This window comes from Gobio gobio, assembly GCF_949357685.1.
Source record: "Gobio gobio genome assembly, chromosome: 18".
NCBI classification, from domain to species: domain Eukaryota; kingdom Metazoa; phylum Chordata; class Actinopteri; order Cypriniformes; family Gobionidae; genus Gobio; species Gobio gobio.
The window spans coordinates 12,407,594-12,427,893 of NC_137111.1; the positions used below are offsets into that span (position 1 = coordinate 12,407,594).

A 20,300-nucleotide genomic window follows, 5' to 3' on the forward strand; every position below is an offset into this window, starting at 1 on the left:
GGGCAGAGAACACCATTATTGCTTGGAAATCATCTTGTCATACAAATCGTCCCCTTGGAATTATAAGGTTCTATCTGACATTTTTACATCGTCAAAATTGAGTTATTCACATATTCTTATTCTGTGACAACTTATTTACATTATGTGATGCTGTTTTTTACGTTTTTAAGATTTTTTTGGAACTTTTTATTTAGAAAATAAAAAGGTTCTTTCTACACAGTCAAATAGAATGCAAAAACTTTAAAGCTCAATATCTCCAAACCAATCAGAATGCAGATAGAACCTTATAATTCCAAGGTGGCGAAATTGTTCGCTTTACCGTTTAGTTAGTTCCCTTTCCCTTTTAGATAAGTTTCTTTGTGTTACAGGCAGAGAAGGCTGCTGAACTCTCCCAGGTCGCGGCAGTTTATCTTGATTCGAGAGTGGTCTTCAGTTGGTCCCAAGCTCCCTCTCTTCCACCCCCTCAAGCTCCTCACTAACACTTCTCTGCCACATGGGCGGCTCTTTTCCTTGTACATCCCGGAACAGGTGGGGGGTTGAATGACAACTGTTAAGAACAAGTACCCCTCTGCCTCTTATGTCATCGGCCTTTGGGATCTTGCAGGGGGCAAGGGTTTGGACCTTTGTAACCTAGTCCGGATGTGGGATAGTGGCGAGTGGAAGACCTTTAATAATTAGCATTTAATACCCCTAAAGGGCACTTTGAAAATTTTGTAATTCAGTTAGGGCTTACAAACGCCCTGATGTCTTACAGGCGTTCGTAAGTTATGTGCTGAGAGACATGAGCAATATGTTAATATTCTCATTCTTTTCTTCCTCTTTCAGGTGCACAAACAGCGTGTCAGGCAGATGCAGAAGAGGCTCTTGGAGAAACAGTTATTTATTAAGGCAAAGAAGGGTTGCTGTCGTGCCTGGTTGGTTCCACTCTTGGGATCTATCGTTTTGGTGGAGGGGATACACATGGACCCTGCTAAGGTAAGGGCCATCTCCTGCTGGTTGGTGCCAGACTGTTGCAAAACTCTCCAGCTGTTTCTGAGTTTTGCAGACTTTTATAGGTGTTTTATTCACAGTTAGTCAGGTAGCGACGCATTAACCTCCACCAAGTCCAAGCTTTACTGGTCAGCGTTTGAGAAGATTAAATCTAGCTTGTCTCTCCACCCAGTCTCAAAATGCCAGATCCAGCTCGTCAGTTTGGTTGTGGAGATGGACACATCAGAGGTAGGTGTCTGTGCAGTGTTTTCCCAAATATCCCCTCATGATACATCTCATAATGTTACATCCCTGTGCTTATTACTATTTGGGGTGTTGAGGGTCATGTCAGGCGGGCATTGAGCAAAGTCAAGGTGCCTGGGGGGGTGTCCAGTATGTCTGTTGTATGTTCCTGAATTGGTCAGCACTTGCAGTTCTCCAGTGGGGCCATTCCTCCAAACGCACATGGCACCTGGGAGTGAGAAGGTCACTGTGTGCTTGATCTGTGCTCAAAATAAGACTTCCCTCCTGTTGGACTGCTCCGTCCTGTCCTCATCACCTCCCGCCCCAGGTCACATATTGTCCTGGATTTGTCTCCCTCCATCCAGTGACAATAATGTGATCCTACACCATGATAGACAGCTTTTCTAAGGTGGTTAACATCATTCCACTCCTCTCTGACAGAGAGACGGCACAGGTGGTCATGGACCACACCTTCCGCATTCATGGTCTTCCGTGAAAGAGGGTCCCAATTCGTCTCTCAAATTTGAAGGGAGTTTTGTTGGCAGATCGGCATCTTGTGCTGCCTTGGTTTTCAATCTTCTCTGTTTCCTTCCTCTGTGTCCACACAATGTTTCATGCCTCCCCTGTCAAACCCCCCCCCCCCCCCCCCCCCCCCCAGTGTCTACACCCCTGGCCTTTATCATTAGGTGGATTCTGAATTCCAGGTGGTGCAGCTGAGGATTCCAATACTTGGTGGACAGGGAGGGGTACAGTCCGGAAGAGAGATGTTAGAACGTTGGTTGTTTTTTGTATCCCTCTTTCCTTTTTTTCTAATCAATAAACATTATTCATCTGCATGCAGTGCATTTGGGTCCTATTTCTTGTTCCCTGACATATACAGGGTTTTTCCTGCATTGAAAATTTTTGGCCCGCCAAAGCCTTATTTGATGAGTTATTGTGATTTATGAGTGTAGAATAGATGACTGTTGCACGTGACACGGCCGTGTTAACTGAGTGACAGAGAACGAGCAGAGCTCCTCCCCCGCGCGACCGCTCTCTCTGTCTGTCGATGTCTTCTCAATAGTTTACTGTAAAATCAACACAGTTTAATATATATATATAAATATATATATATATATTAAACTGTGTTGATTTTACAGTAAACTATTTGTATGTACCTTGTAACATGTTCTACATAGATCATGTCTATGGGGGGCAAAAAACAAACAAGCACTTTTTAAAAATATTTTGAGAGTAAATGCAAAAATATTAAGATTAATATCCCATCAAAATTTGGCAAAATATTTACTTAGAAATGTGTTACTATATCGCCCAGTGAAATGACTGTCATTTATTTAAACTACATTATCATGTTGGCTTAATCGAAAATCATGGTTTCTATTTTTTACCTGTCAGTTTTGCAGAGTATTGATGAGCAGAACACATAGCTTTAATGACTTCAAAAATTATTGTGGGTTTTATAAATTTTATTAAGTTTGTTTTTTAGTGCATAACAGAAAACATTACGTATATTTTAAAAGTACAACACGATAAACAATGGGCTTTTGAAGTTGTCTATTTATAGTAACTTAAACTTAAATATAAATAACTTAACATTGACTAATAAAATATTTTTTGTTAAATTCTACTTTCATATTATAGCTAATGTTGCCTTTATTTATGGTCAAATAAAGTAACCTTTATTTATTGTAAAATAAAGTAGCCTTTATATATGGTAAAATAAAGTTACAAAAAAGCAACCGAAAAAGCAAAGCAAAAAATATATATTTACCTTCAGTAAGTAACATTTTGGCTTGTGTCTAAGAAAATATATTGATTTAAATAGGGTACGTTCTTTATAATAAATAAACATTTTACTTTGTATGAATGTTTTGTCTTTGGGAAAATAAATATTTTTGATCAATATTAAATCAAAATTTAAGGTTTGAAATAAACCAATTCATTTGCATTTCTGCCTTCTGCCATTTTACTTTTCAAGTTGAATGGAACACAGCATAGCAAAGCTAGTCAATGTAACATTAAAACAGTCTAACACTAATGAAATGTGCTTAATTTTGCTGTGAGAACCCCACAGATCTACGACCACATTATCCTTCATCCCTAGCCTAGTGCTGCACATGTTCGACACTAAAACACTGCAGTGCTCACGTAGCAGTCTATTATCCTTCACAATCTGCAAGGACACTTACCATTAAGACTCCAAAGGACCACCAGTCAGCACTTTGAGTGTGACCTCGTCTGTTGACCACCTCTGGGGCCATGTACTCGATCGTCCCACAGAATGAGTACGCTCGTTTGTCATGATCGATTGCCTCTTTGCTCAGTCCAAAATCTGAGAGAGAAGAGAGGATTTTAAACCATCAACATACGGCCCCTTTAGCCAATGGCCAGGGTAAAAAGTTAAACCGTGTGGTAAAAGCAAATTAAAAAAATTCTGCTCACCTGTGATCTTTATGTGGCCTTCTTCATCAAGGAGAATGCTGGGAAGGTGAAGCAAGAGTTGATTATATTTCATTTCTATATTACTGTATAGAAAGCAGCTACAGCTATAGAATTAAAATGAAATAGAGAGGACGTTTATTAGTCCTTCACAAAATTGCAAACCTCTATATATTAATAACATCTTAGAAAGAGCTAGTTGTTTATATATGCAGTGAAATGTCACAATGTGGCATATTAATACAGTAATAAATATTTATAATAAAGAATTATATCGAATAAAATATAATTATGGACATTTTTATATTTTTGCTTGAATTCTTTACGCTCCAAATATATTTGAATATTTAATTAAATATTTAATTCATGGGATTATCCATGAAAAGACTGATTATTGATATATAACCCATTTTTAATGTTACTGTGAAATAAGATTTTGGTCACACTGTCATCCCTAATGCTAAACCCCCTTTTATAGATAATTACTTTTATTTTTAAGAAGATATGTAATTTTGTTGTACGGAGACTATGCCTTTTTTTCCTTCTTTTTTTATTTATTTAAATGTCTCCCTAACTAACCAAGAACAGACTGCCTTAGAATAAATTATTTCAACAGTTACAACGTTATTCAAACATAAATTAATACAATTAAGAATAATGATATATATTGAAGTAAATATCAGAGGATATAAGAGTTCAACACTATACTAATTTTGGGGTGACAAGATTGAGGATATATTTTCTTAATGAATGTACTGGTGCAGTGTCCTTTGGATTGTCTTTGCCTACGCCATTAATCACCTATGACAGATCTCAGAACAGCGTGCCGTTAAGAGATATAGAGCGCTCCATTGAGGCCTGCTCTCCAGCCACCTCCATTTTCACCTTCTAAGATGAGAACCAGACATATCAGAATATCTCTTATAACATATTGAATGAGTGTCCCTTTCATTATTTCCAACAATGAATTTCCCACAAGAGCCAATTCAGAGTGCAGACGATCTTGGTTTAGGTCCGTTGTTTGAGTAGATATGAGAGAGACAAGCCCTGAAAGAGCATTACTGTACTGGGAGCATAGAAAGGATTATATTAAGGGGATAGTAGTTCTTCCATGGCTCAACAATAAGGATGTTTTTCCGCTGGTCGGTCAGGCCAGTAGTTCAGGTGCTGGATGCAACAAAAAAAAGAAAGAAATCTAATAAGTTCTTACGGTAAATTATACGATTCTGAGGAAGTTCAAGTTGTTTTCTTAAGTACATCTTAATATTCTTTTAAGAATAATATGACAGGCTTTGACATTGATTGAGTGATTGTATTCTAGCCTACTCATGTGGTTGCCTTATCTATTACAATAAATTCAATACTTTAATACTGTAAAAGATTAACGATAAATGTATCCTTTTCTTTAAGAGGTCTCTCAGGCTCTGTTGAAAACGTATAGTATTTTTTTTATTTTGGAAAAGCTATCTGATAGTCCTACATGTGTGCTATATTATAAAATATTATAGTAGTACTATGCATTATACATTACAGTTTAAAAATGTAGGGGTTTGTTCATATTTTTTAAAGAAGTCTCTTCTGCTCACCAAGGCTGCATTTATTTAATCAAAAATACAGTACAAACAGTAATATTGTGAATTTAAACTAGCGTTTTCTATTTAGATATAACTTTCATCATCATTACTCCAGTCACATGATCCTCCAGAGTCACATGATCCTTCAGAAATCATTCTAATTTGCTGATTTGCCAATGTTGAAAACAGTTGTGCTGCTTAATATTTGAATGCAAATGTGATACTTTTTTGATGAATAGAAAGTTCAGAAGAGCAGCATATTTAAAATGTAATATTTTACATTACAAACATTATATTTAATGTGTCCTTAATGAATAATAGTATAATTACTTAAAATAAACTTTTGAACAGTAGTGAATACTGCTAGTTTTATAATGATGTCATTTTTTACAAAGTTACAAAATATAAACAAAATAGTAAATAATGTTATTTCCTAAGAATGTACATGCCTCAGCATTTTCACCACAAAGTTTATTTTTCATTGTTACCATATTTATTTAGTTTATCTGTCAGAAAATGTTTTACTACTAACTTTTTTTTTTATTAGACTTTATTTTAAGGTGTCATTATCACACTGTAATTGTACATTTAAGTACTGAGTGATATTAAATAACTACATGTATTTACTACAGGGTTAGGATTAGGGTTCGGTTTAAGGTTAGTTGGATGTAATTATGTATAATTTATAGTTATTACTATAGTAACATATGTAACAAAGACACTATAAAATAAAGTGTTACCCTTTTTTCTTTTCTTTTTTTGTAACTGAAAAAGGGAAATGATTAGACTGGGTAAACCCAGCCTGATCTGCAGGCGATTTGATTTCGCCCTGCAGCGTCTGGAAGCCTGTACATTAATTTATCTTGCATCTGTCACACATTTGTAGGAACCAATCACAGACTGGCTTATCCGCCTGGCGCGCTATTGGCGGGTTTAACACAATGACGGATAGAGAAGCAATGGATCGATGCCCGTTGATCACGCCTCTTGTGGTCTGATTGGTTAAAGGACTATCTATTTGCGTACAGAGTCATTTGAATTATGCTCGTTGATCACGCCTCTTGTGCAGTAGAAAATACATAGCAGACTCCCCAGACCAATGTTCAATCTTAAAAGATTGAGCTTGGTCTGGTGATAGCCAGACAAGGGGATGGCATAAACATGACCAATTATAGAATACATAATAAAATGTTTAAGGCATTAAAACATGTTCCACTGTATGTCACCACATGTAGTGGAATGACAACTTGAACTTGAACTTGATGTATGATCAATAACCTTCAACACGGATAAAACTCTCACACCGATGTCATCCTTATTGTTGAGCCCTGTACACATTTCTGTCTAATGTAAGGGGAAACGTTTTGACAAGTGCTCTGAAATCAGCAGAAGGACACAAAACAGATGTAACGGCACTAAAGAAACAGGAGCAGAACAGGAAGCTCTCTGGGTAGTTGCATCACCCAGTTTGAACCTCTGAATTATGACTGTAATTACATGAGAGTTTCACAGAGATCTCTTGACTCTAATCCAGATGTGGATTATACAGCTGCTTGGAAATACAGGACTTAAACCCTCCTGAACATCACGTCCAATCAGGGTTGTGCTGAGGTTATCAACACAAGGTCACTCTTGTGAACTTACAGGCATAAGGTCACTATCTAGGGCACTTAAGTAGGCTACAGTGTACATTAGAACACATGATGGCAATTTACTGATAACACATGGGGCTTGGTCTTACTTCTCTGGTTTTAGATCACGGTAGATGATGCCCAGACTATGAAGATGATCCAAAGCCAAGGCCAGCTCAGCCAAATAGAACTTCACATCTTCTTCGGTAAACATTACCTAGACAGAGAAAATATCATAACTAATTTTTCATTTAGCTGTTGCTTTTACAAAAATACAAATCCTCTTAGGATTAGGGATTTGCACAAGACCAGCACATTTTGTCATATAACTCATCCCACACAGTTTGTGCTATGGACATAAATGATACCTCAAACCATGCAGCTTATTGAGGGGAGGTGTGTTATTACTTTTTCTTAGAAATCAGACTTATGTCTTTCGCTTGTGACTTGAGGGTGGGCTCTTTTTGGATTTTGTAAAGCGAGCACCTAGGAATCCCATAGCAACTCCCTGGCAACCATTCACAACACCACTTGTAATGTAAAAATGTTTCAGCTGATGCTTTTAATGGTTGCCTCTTGGGCTTTATCTTTAGAAAAATGTCTTCTAAAACCTTAGGGGCCATATCATACACTCGGCGCAATGCGGCGCCAGATGCAACGCAAGTGTTTTTTGCTAGTTTCAGCCCGACGCAGTTATCATTTTCAACACCAGTTATCAGTTATCAACGCCACGTTGTTTAAATAGCAAATGCACCCATGCTCATCTGTGCGCCCATGTTCTGGTCTGAAAATGAGCTGTGTTCAGGAACATTGTTTGCACGTTGCTATTTTGAGGAAACTGAAAACAACTGCACCATTGACCAACAAAAACCTCTTAAAGGGGGCCTTAGTAATATGCGCATATAGGCGGGTGCACAATGCGCATACACTTATTACACACACACACAGCACATAACACATGCACAGCACACAAACATTTTTAAGTATTAAAAATAAAAGGATTCATCTCTGGAGAAGCGTTAAGACTTTTAAGCGTTAAGACTCCGCCATTTAAATAGCGACTCCGTCATGGTGCAAACAAAACTGGCTTTTAAAGGGAATGGGAATTGACACTCTGATTGGTTTATTGTACGTTACACCCAAAACACACCCATGACTCATTAAGATACTAGGTACAATGCTTTTGGACCATGCGCCTGGCGTGGCGACCACTTTGTTCCGTCATTAAACTAGCAAATGTGGATTCAGAAAGTGCACCTGCGCCTTTGCGCTTCAGATCATTAAAATAGGGCCCTAGGTTTCACCTCAATGTGAAATGATGATGTCATGATATTGCTTTAAAAAATTCCAGGTCATTTCTTGAAATAGTATAATCAATTGTCTATGTTCAGAGTTATAACTTAATGAATATTCAGCAAGTCTTAACCTGTAAAATGGGAAATACATTTATGGTAATACACTTAGAATGCACAATAGAAGCAAGAGTAACCCAGCATATTCCTTTAATGCAAGACCTGCCCAGTGACAGATCTTCAATAAAACTGCACTGCAGGAACACAGAGTGTTCTTATATTTGGAAGACCAAAAACGGCTCTTTTCACAGCTAATTTTAATCACCGGGAGATTTATTTAGACTGCGCAAAGAGCATCAGGGGATAGACAGTGGCATATTGAGGAGAGTAGATTGGCGTAACAAGTTCCAGCCAGGAGAACAGCAGCTGTTGCAGCCAGATGAGACATTTGAGCACCAGCAGTAATTAATTTACGTCTCACTTCCCAAGCATGGTTCTGCGCGGAGAATCACGATTAAATCAAGAGCACAAATCTCTAGGTGGAAGTGCTCCAGTTTCTTTTTTAATTTACACTTTATAGAGAGACTGATAAGAAGTAAATGTGCAACACAACTGTAATTATATACACCTTTTTGTCCAATGAAATCCTCTCAAGAGTGAGTTGAGAATGTCCCTCACCCCAAAACCACATGCCATTTACTAGCATTAGCAAACTGGGCTTCTGGTATTTTTCCCCATTTATTTTTCACTTAGGGATTTTAAAAGCTACGAGAAGAATCATAACATTACTAACTTTGATCTGAAGCAAAACAATATTTGAAAATTGGACAAAATGACAATGGCGATGCAGGAAAGAAAACTGTGCATGTCAAGCCCTTTCATGAGTCTTTTTGACTGATTATACCAGTTCTAAAGAGTTTGCATGTTTATTGTATTTATTTATTGTATACACTCTAAAAAAAAAAAAGGTTCTATATGGCACCAAAAATGTTTCTTGGCTCGTAATCATAGGGGAACCTTTTTAAGTGCTATATAGCATCAATTTTGGTGCTTCAGTGGTTCTTCTGAGGTTCTTCACCGGTTATTTGACTAAGGTGCTATATAGCACCGCTAACTATGGTGCTATATAGCACAGCTACCATATACAGAACATGTTAAGATATGGTGCTATATAGCACCAAAAGTGGTTCCTCTATGATTACGACGCAGAACCATTTTTGGTGCCATATAGAACCTTTTTTTTTTTTTAGAGTGTTGTATGAAGACTGCAAATCTTAAAGTGCATCTATTATGTTATTTTAAAGGTTTCTAATTTTGTTTTGGAGGTCTCCTACAATAGATTTATATGCATCGAAGGTCACAAACATTTACATTTTCTCATAATATAAATTGCAGGATCACCTCTTTCCTTATATTGTCTGAAATGATTCGATCATGGATCCGGTCTCTCTAAACCCCTCCTTTCCGAGCGTCTACTCTGCTCTAACTGGTCAGATGGCCCAGTCTGCTGTGATTGGTCTAAAGCTTACAGCACACGTCGGAATGAAACACCCATTACTATATCTGAATTTAAGCTCTGGAAGCTTCCTCAGCACTTGTGTACACATTTATATGAACAGTAACGATGGAGTCAGTTCTACCATATCAATTCGAGAATCCAATAATGAAACATTGGAAGAAGTAGCTGATAAACCCAAACCCATCGCAAGCACGACTTGAGCATGTCGTAATTTGTTCTATAGAAAATGCAAAGTAAATTTGATTTTGCAGCGCAGAAAACGTCTCGGTTACGTATGGTAACCCTCGTTCCCTGAAGGAGGGAACGGAGACGTACGTCGGACGTACCGACGAATTGGGATCACTTCTGGGAGCCCCTATCAGCTTCGAGCTATCTAGAACCGGCCAATGAACAATTGGCGTAAGAGATTTGCATCTCGCGCTCCGCCCCGCGCCGCGGGTATAAACAGGAAGCGAGAGCGAATGCACGCTGTTTTTCACTGAGGAGCCACACGTAGTGGCTCGACCTGCAGTGATGGTACAGCAACTGTGGCGACGGGACGTACGTCTCCGTTCCCTCCTTCAGGGAACGAGGGTTACCATACGTAACCGAGACGTTCCCATTCAGTCGGTCACGTTCGACGTACGTCGGACGTACCGACGAATTGGGATCCCCTATGGAAAACGCCATAGTTACTACCACTTCCAGCGCCCAGCGATGAGCCCCACAGACCCCGATCTGATGCGGGCGGGTAGGTTCACGCAGGGAGAGTCAAAGCTGCTGTTCCGCAAGACCCCTTCAGCTGACTGTATTGGATAACGCTGGGAAAGCGTGCCTGTGAAGGCAGCTGCGGAAGCCACATCATGCCCAGAGGGAGTTAACATGTGGAGAATACACGTATGGGCTGGCCGTGGGCAGCACAACATACGGAAGTCCCAGGGGTGGCCCCGGCCAATTAGGAGGGAGACAACACGTACCTGGGACGGCAGAGGAACTCTGCCGAGGGAAAGACACGGGCTCGCCGTAGGGAGCCGTACCGTGGAAGAATACACATATGGGACCGCCGTGGGGGTCACTACATACGGAACCCAGCCTAACACAAGTTCCACCAATGCATACGAGTGTTAGACCTGGCGTCGAACGCTCCGCCACGTCCGACTGCCGCGGGTTGCGGAGGACTCAACAGGGTTCGCCGTTCCGGGGAACTCGACTGGAGCAGAATAAGCACACGCATCCGTCTACCATAGGGGAGGGAATGGCGCAGCAAGCCGACACTAGAACGGGCACTTCGGTGTTACTGACTATGGGAAGTGAGCACACAGGAAGACACCGGCTCTACACGGAGGCTATAGAATCTAGCGAACGTGTTAGGTGTCGCCCAGCCCGCAGCTCTACAAATATCTGTCAGCGAGGCGCCACGAGCCAGCGCCCAGGAAGAGGCAACACCCCTAGTGGAGTGGGCTCTTAACCCGAGCGGGCAGGGCACGTCTTGGGACTGATAAGCCAAGACGATGGCATCCACTATCCAGTGGGCCATCCTCTGCTTGGAGACAGCCTTTCCCTTCTGCTGTCCTCCGTAACAGACGAAGAGCTGCTCTGAGGTCCTGAAGCTTTGCGTTCTGTCCACGTAAGTCCGGAGAGCACGGACGGGACAGAGAAAAGCTAGGGCTGGGTCTGCCTCCTCCGAAGGTAGCGCTTGCAGGCTCACCACTTGGTCCCGAAAAGGAGTAGTGGGAACCTTGGGCACATATCCAGGCCGGGGTCTCATGATCACATGAGAGTTACCGGGCCCGAATTCCAGGCACAATTCGTCGACCGAAAATGCCTGCAGGTCCCCTACCCTCTTGATGGAGGCCAACGCAATCAGGAGTATAGTCTTTAACGACAGGATTTTCAACTCAGCTGACTGCAGAGGCTCAAAGGGTTCTCTCTGTAGTGCAGTTAGCACCAGAGCTAAGTCCCAAGAGGGTATAGAGGGAGGACGAGGAGGATTTAATCTCCTCGCTCCCCTAAGGAACCTGACGATCAGATCGTGCTTACCTAGAGATTTTCCATCTACGAGCTCATGATTAGCGGCGATAGCGGCGACATAGACCTTGAGGGTGGAGGGAGACAGCCTTCGCTCCAACCCATCCTGTAGAAAGGTAAGCACAGAAGCGATCGAACATCTTCGGGGGTCTTCTCGGCGAGAAGAGCACCAGTCGACGAACAGGTTCCACTTCAACGCATAGAGGCGCCTCGTAGAGGGGGCTCTAGCGGAAGTGATGGTGTCAACTACCGCTTGCGGTAGGTCACCTAGAACCTCCGCGTCCCGTCCAGGGACCAAACATGGAGTTTCCAGAGGTCCGGACGCGGGTGCCATAGGGTGCCCCGTCTCTGAGTCAGGAGGTCCTGTCTCAGAGGAATGGGCCAGGGAGGTGCTGTCGCGAGGAGCACTAGTTCCGGGAACCAAGTCCGGTTGGGCCAATACGGAGCGACCAACAGGACCTGCTCCTCGTCCTCCCTGACTTTGCACAGTGTCTGCGCAAGAAGGCTCACTGGGGGAAACGCATACTTGCGTTCTTCCCGGGGCCAGCTGTGGGCCAGGGCATCCGACCCGAGGGTCCCCTCGGTCAAGGAATAAAACCACTGACAGTGGGTCGTCTCTGGGGAGGCAAACAGGTCTACCTGTGCGGCCCCGAAACGACTCCAGATTAGCTGGACCGCCTGGGGATGGAGTCGCCATTCTCCCGGAAGTACCTGCTGACGTGACAGCTCGTCGGCCGCACGATTGAGCAGGCCCGGAATGTGAACGGCACGAAGCGACCTCAGATGCTTCTGACTCCATAAGAGGAGATGGCGGGCGAGTTGCGACATGCGACGGGAGCGTAGACCACCCTGTTTGTTGATGTACGCTACGGCCGCAGTGTTGTCCGTCCGGACCAGAACGTGCTTGCCTCTGAGCGGAACTTTGAAGCGGCTGAGTGCAAGACGAACTGCTAACAACTCGAGGCAATTGATATGCCATTGCAGTTGAGGCCCCGTCCACAGACCCGAAACTGCAAGCCCGTTGTACGTGGCACCCCAACCCGTGGATGAGGCATCCGTGGAGACAACGGAGTGCCTGGACACTTGTTCTAGGGGTACTCCCGCCCGGAGAAACAGAGGGTCCGACCACGGGCCGAAGGTTTGGCGGCACCTCGGAGTCACTTGGACGCGGAGGGAACCGCTGTGCCACGCCCATCTCGGGACTCGATCGTGTAGCCAGCGTTGAAGCGGTCTCATATGAAGCAATCCGAGCGGCGTTACTGCGGCTGCGGATGCCATATGCCCCAGGAGCCTCTGAAAATGTTTCAGTGGAACCGCTGTCCTGCCTCTGAACGAATTCAGGCAGTTCAACACCGACTGGACGCGCTCCTCGGTGAGGCGCGCAGTCATGGCGACCGAGTCTATCTCCATACCGAGAAAAGAGATCCTCTGCGTGGGGCAGAGTTTGCTCTTCTCCCAGTTGACCCGAAGTCCCAACTGGCTGAGGTGACTGAGCACCTTGTCCCTGTGTTCGCACAACTGCTCTCGCGACTGGGCAAGGATCAGCCAGTCGTCGAGGTAGTTGAGGATGCGAACGCCATGCTCTCTCATGGGAGCAATGGCCGCCTCCGCAACCTTCGTAAAGACGCGGGGCGACAGGGACAGGCCGAAGGGTAAGACGCGGTACTGATATGCCCGTCCCTCGAACGCGAAGCGCAGAAAGGGCCGGTGTCGAGGAAGAATCGAGACATGAAAGTACGCGTCCTTCAGGTCTATCGCTGCAAACCAATCTCGGGGACGGATGCACCTGAAGATGCGCTTCTGCGTTAACATCGTGAATGGCAGCCTGTGAAGGGACCGGTTCAGGAATCGGAGATCCAAGATCGGTCGTAACCCGCCGCCTTTCTTGGGTACAATGAAGTAGGGGCTGTAGAACCCGGACCTCATATCGGCTTGAGGGACCGGCTCTATCGCGTCCTTCGCCAGTAGGACAGCGATCTCCGCCCTGAGCACGGGGGCGTTCGCCTCCACTACAGTCGTGAAGTGAACGCCCCTGAACTTGGGGGGACGCCGGGCGAACTGAATCGCATAGCCGAGTCTGATGGTACGGATGAGCCACCGAGACGGGCTGGGAAGCGCTAGCCAGGCTCCCAGACTCCGAGCAAGGGGGACCATCGGCACCACAGACGTACCCGCAGCGGGGCAGCGAGGCGGAACGCAGGGATCCGGCTCGGACGGCATGGGAGCGGCCCATAGCGGGATCTGAGTGTGCTGTGCAACACTTACCTGCATCCGCGGAGGGGACGTGCGAGTGTGGGGAGGCCGCTTGTGTGCGTCCCGACAGCCGGCGTCCCCTGCTGGCGAAGGGAGAGGTACTTGAGGGTGGCGAGGCATGGGAGCGTCGACCACCGCCAAGCGTGCTCTCTTGGCACCCAGAGATATTGGAAACTGCTCTTTTATTGATGTTTTGGGTGCCGCTGGCACTGGGACCAGCGGCGGAACAGACAAACAAAAGATTTTCCCCCGGCCCTCCTCCGGGGGAAGGAGTGGTGCTGCAGCCATCTCCCTCAGAGCAGTTTCCTCCATCTCTGGGTGGCCCGTCTCAGGGTCGCTTGCGACGACGCTTGCCACCTGGCTTGGCAGCGGCCTGAGCGGGCTGGACATCCTTCCCACGGCCGGCCCCACGCCGTCGGCTGGTGGAAGGCTGCTGCGGTGCCTTGGCGGGGGCGGAGGCGGCGGCGGGTGGACGTCCTCGGCGACGAGTAGTCGGAGGCGCTGCCACCGGCGGCGGGGTGGAGGCAGCAGCGGGCCGCCGGGGCAGGATGTGCTTGATCGCCTCCGTCTGCTTCTGGGCGGCCGAGAACTGTTGGGCGAAGCTCTCGACCGCGTCGCCGAACAACCCAGCTGACGAGATGGGGGAGTCCAGGAACCGATATTTATCGGCCTCCCTCATATCAGCCAGGTTGAGCCAGAGATGACGCTCCTGGACCACAAGCGTGGACATCGCCTGACCGATGGAACGGGCGGTGACTTTCGTCGCCCGGAGGAGCTCTGGGTCAGGCCTACCCTCGTGCATGTCAAGGAGTGCCTGGGCCTGTTGGACCTGAAGCAACGCCATGCCATGCAAAGCGGACGCAGCCTGCCCGCAGGCCTTGTAAGCCTTCCCAGTCAGACTGGAAGAGAACTTACAGGCCCGGGACGGGAGACGTGGGTCACCGCGCCAGTTAGAGGCGGTCGCCGGACACAGTTGCATCGCGACGGCGCGCTCCACTGGCGGGATCCCCACGTAACCCTTGGCTGGCCCGCCGTCGAGGGTAGTGAGAGGGGAGGAGTCACTCGGCCGGTTTCTGGCAGAAAAAGGTGCCGTCCAGGACCTCGTGAGCTCCTCATGCACCTCCGGGAAGAAAGGTGTCGGGGCGGGACGCTGAGAACCAGCGCGACCCACCCCGAGGAACCAATCGTCCAACCTAGAGGGTTCGGGACACGGTGGAGGGTTCCACTCGAGCCCAACCCTTTCGGCGGCCCGGGAAAGCATAGCAGCCATCTCAGGGTCCGGTGCAGCCGTTGCCACTCTCCCAGAGGGAGGCAGTACGACTGAACCTTCATCCCCCGAGGACTGAAACTCCCCCTCCGATGCAGCGATTGACATCTGTTCATCTGCTGGAGCTCCAAAAGTCACCACCGGTCTCCCGTGGGAGGGTCCAGCGGGTTCTCCTGGAGGCTCTACCGGCTGCGGAGCAGAGGGAATAGGGGCCTGCGGAGATTGACTCGGCGGGTTTGCCCTAAACGTGATCCTCAGATCACCCTGGCCATCCAAAGAAGCAGGTCCACCCGGGTTAGGGGCAGTCCTGGTTCGTGGGATGGGTAAGGGGACTCCCCCAGCCCGGAGGTAGGAGAGTCTCGATCTTAGCTCCGCGATAGTCATGTTCCCGCAGTGGGAACATGAACTATCCACAAACGCCGCCTCAGCGTGCTGTGTGCCCAAACACGTGAGACAGCGATTGTGACCGTCAGCAGGGGACAGGGAACGACCGCATCCAGAAACGCACGGGTGGTAAGACATCCTGAAAAGGACGGCACGTCACCCGTGAACTCTTTTTGTCAGGAAACGCTCTGTGCTGAAGCACTCAGGGGGAAACGCGACAGCGCACGGGATTGTTGAGCAGCCCGTGCGTGTACTCAAAACAGGAAAAACGCCCAACCAGACCAACAGTTTGCCCGTTGCTGTGAAAACAGCAGTTTTTCTCTGTTTGCAGAGGCAGCCGATGAGTCAGCGCGGATCCCGCTGAAATGTGCCGTTCCTCCAACACTCGTCTCCTCTGGATTCTCCGGTCTAAATAAAGCTTGCTGATAGCAGCGATAAACTCAAGCAGTCTTGCGTTGAGAGTCCTCTTCATCTGCCGTGTGGCTCCGAAGTGAATGACAGCGTGCATTCGCTCTCGCTTCCTGTTTATACCCGCGGCGCGGGGCGGAGCGCGAGATGCAAATCTCGCACGCCAATTGTTCATTGGCCGGTTCTAGATAGCTCGAAGCTGATAGGGGCTCCCAGAAGTGATCCCAATTCGTCGGTACGTCCGACGTACGTCGAACGTGACCGACTGAATGGGAACAGCATCTTCTCGACATGTCGACAACACAAACCAAACTCTTCCAGGCCTCAGCTACACCTACAGTGTTTGAGGGCAGGGCAGGTAGATGTACAAGCAGCCAATGAAGACCATAGGCTGGGTATTAGGTTATATAGTTCTCCATATCCTGTGAGTGACTGATCATAGACGTGATTCAGCCACCTTTTGCTGAGTGCAATTACTTGGCACATAATTTTCACTTTCTAAAATTACAGCAGTTAATTAATAATTGAAAGAGACCTGGGGGAGAGAAGTGGTTTCAACTATTCATTCCTGATTCTATATAATCTTGTTATCATAAAGCAAAGTGGCCTATGTGATGTACAATGAAGAGGTCCAGAAGCAATTAATAAGGACAACTATCTCTACGCAACCAGAATAAAGATTGAACAATGTGACTGATGAAGAGTGACGTGTGCAATAAACCCTAGACAGGTGGAGAAAACAGGATATTTAGCAGAGCGAACGAGCATGGTCAATGAGTCATATTAATCAAAGTCTGAAGAAAACGTCTGCTCCAGATAAGTGCGGGGCTGTTTTCATCAGAGTGGCCAGATATCTCAGCTCAACTGGGTTTTTTTCAAGAAATGACCTGGAATATTTTAAAGCATGTGAACATGAGCTAAACTGAATCCCTAATGGAACAGAACACATTTGAATCGCCATTAAAGGGGTCTTGAATTGAGAAATCAACTGTACCCTGTATATAAAACTTCCTTGAAAGCTTTTATTGATAGCTGGCTCAACAAACGATCGATCTGCGAATGTTCTTGTGACGTCAGAGTGCAGTGAAACGCCACCTCAAGACAAACGCCTAATTCTGTAGCCCCGCCACGATTCGTGCTTGGCATGTTAGATAAATAACAGGCCTACGTGGAGCTAAACCGGATCAAACTTCCAAGCAAAAAAATGAAGGCATGTTTCAAACATGCCATAAACTTCCTTCGGATTCCAAAATGCATGGTTGAACTTTATTTTTAATGAAGATCCAGCTCACGTGGGGAAGACATTGCATTTGTTCGCTTAATTTCACCGAGTTTGTTTGTAAACAAGGATTTGGAGACAGGATGAGATTAAAAAACAATTCTGTGGCTTCTGGATCTGACAGGAATGGTGCAACACAATTATGTGAGTAAAATTTTTTTTTTTATATGTGATGGTATTGCATTGTTACGTTTGATATCTACTGATTATGTATGTGTCTAACTAAACATAACTTCCACGCTGTGAATAGCAGAATTCACACCACAGCTAATGATATAGAGAAACATCCCCTTTTATAGTTATCGTTCTTGGTGTGAACGGGCCTTGAGAAATCGCGCAGCTTTTCTTACTCTTTAACTGTATATGATGGAATGTACTTAAGATTAAATAAAAAATGTATTTTAATAAAAAAATGTATTATATAAGTTTATTAATGAATTATATAATACAATTAATGCAACATAAATATAATTATAGTCAGAGTAAGTGTTTTTTGCATATGTGTGGTTTCAGTTGTTCATATATTTTTTGTAAATTTAGAATACATTTTATTACGGAATTTTAGGTGAATCGTGATTTGTTCTTAAAATTGTTGGTACACAGATTTCACGCACAAATTTGTGCGTAGGGCCTATGCATTCTTGGTGAATGAGACCCATTATTATTCATTTGATTTTTACATCAAAAATACGGTCACACTTTAGATTAGGGTCCAATTCTCACTATTAACTAACTATTAACTATGACTTATGCCTCAATAATCTCCTAATTACTGCTTATTAATTGTTAGTAAGGTAATTGTTAAATTTAGGATTAAGGGATGTAGAATAAGGTCATGCAAAATAAGGAATAATATTCATATGTGCTTTATAAGTGATAAACAGACAATATCCTAGTAATATGCATGCTAATAAGCAACTAGTTAATAGTGAGAATTGGACCCTAAATTAAAAAAAACACACAAAAAAAACACAAAAACATTCATACAAGTACAAATATTATTTCAAGAAAATAGCATACTTAATCAAAATATAAGTTAATGTAGACTATTTACAACTTCATTTCACCAAAAAACAAAAGCTAAATTGGCTATGAAAGTAAAATTTTCACTTGCGATCAAACTAATTCAGTAAAAGAATTTGTTAGTCAATGTTTAAGACACATTTGAAAGATCTTTATGTTTACTATGATGTCTTTTTTAAAATAGTAATCCTGTTATTTCCTGTTATGTACAACATGTCTTTTGCATCATATTTTCTGTTATATACTAAGAAAAACACACCAGAAAAATTAACAATACTTTCAACCGACAATAATTTCTGCATTCAGTAAAGCACTCTGGTAGCAAAATTGCTATTCAAACAAAATTGTTTCTTTATGCGGAATGTTATATGCTTTTAGACGAACTGAACAAAACAAGTTTAAATCGAAAACATGATTTTCATTTTATGACCAATGTAAAAATGCACTTTAAATAAATGACATGATCGTTTCACTGGGTAGCTGTCAGGGTGTTGCTATAGTTGCTCTGAGTGGTTTCTATAGCATTGACATGGTTGCTAAGGTGTTCTGGGTGCCTGCCTTTTAATCAAAAGAAACCAGTTTGCATGATATTCTTATCATCCATCAGTCAAAAATCCCAAATCTGATTGTTTAGTAAAAAAGAAGCACACCTCTCCTTAATAAGTCGCATGGCTTGATATATCATTCATGCTAGGCTTATGGCTTTGTTCAAACTATAAGGATAAGCAACAGTAATAATGGTGCTTGAGTTAACACCCATGGATTTCCATAAAAGGTACATCAAAATAAAGCACATGCACTAAATGTGAGGCCTCTGTTGCGCTTTTTAGAATAAAACAGCAGTCTTGTCATAGATAATGCGAATACATAATTCCTTCTTCCTTTCTGTGCTTTTAAACTTCAAACACTGTACATGTTTGTAGCATAGTTTGCCTGCATAGATGTCATCATTTTATAAGGAGTGGGGGAAAACAGTATATAGCCTAGATCAGTATAGCAACAAGAAATGATGTCACATCTTAAAAGCCCAATATTACACTTTTACAAAACCTTGCCATCTCTCTTCCAATCACCACAGCAACAAAGTTATTCTTGGTGGTTTGCTGTGTGTGCTTTTTATAGATTTAAACCACTCTCTTATCGGTTAGAGAAATGTAGAGGCTGTTAAGTGTGAAACTGACTATCTCATTTTATTGTCTAAATAATGTAAGAAAGGGAATGGTCTTTGCACACTGAGTCCGAAATTTTTGTATCAGTTTTTTCGTATTCGTTATCCGGTGGCGCTGAATTGTCAAAACCATCTCCAAAAGTTTGCCACAGATGCGAAAAATGCAGAAAATCGAACCCGATTTGAATTTTTTTAAAAGGGGCGAAAGTTCCAGAGGTAGTGTGTAAACGTGATTGACACAGGGCGTATTTATTTTTAACGTACAAAAATTTTGAACAAGAATTTCGGACTCATTCTTACTACACTGTACATTTCCATGTCCCTATTGTATATATCTGAATATATTGGATATAAATATATACTAAAACAGTTTAAAACATATTTTTCTTTTATCACTAATTTCAACATTGGGGTAAATTTTTCTAAAATATTTATATTATTTTTTTGAAATACTCAAAATACAACAAGCACGTCAGAGGGAAAGCTACTGGATAACAGGAAAGATCCAGAAGAGCTCAGTGAATTGATAATAACCGTTCACACCAAGAACGATAGCTAACAATAAAGACAACGATAAAGATATAGTTTTAAAAATCTTTTTAAATATGAAAGAATAGCAGAGTCCACACCACAACTGTAACGATAATGGCACAGAAAATGATATCAATTGAAACTTTTCAGCTGAAGCCAATCAGAATCCATCCTGCTTTAAAGAGCTCTAACATTTAAACCGCCAAACGTCAAAACTACAGCACGTGTTAGTGTGGACACTAATATAGTTATCGTTATAGTTATCGTTCTTGGTGTCAACGAGCCTACTACTGAAGCTACTGTGAAGAATGAC

The 20,300-nt window shown here is 43.8% G+C and overlaps 1 protein-coding gene across 1 annotated transcript in view; it reads right to left on the reverse strand.

Annotated features, from left to right (window-relative positions):
- Positions 1-20,300, reverse strand: part of rps6ka2 (ribosomal protein S6 kinase, polypeptide 2) — a 69,726-nt gene that overhangs the window by 25,195 nt on the left and 24,231 nt on the right. Inside the window, exons 6-8 of the mRNA XM_079843153.1 lie at positions 6,967-7,073; positions 3,655-3,692; positions 3,402-3,544 (exon numbers count right to left, since the gene is read on the reverse strand). Coding sequence (XP_079699279.1) covers positions 3,402-3,544; positions 3,655-3,692; positions 6,967-7,073 — 288 coding nt within the window. The remainder of the gene's footprint in view (positions 1-3,401; positions 3,545-3,654; positions 3,693-6,966; positions 7,074-20,300) is intronic.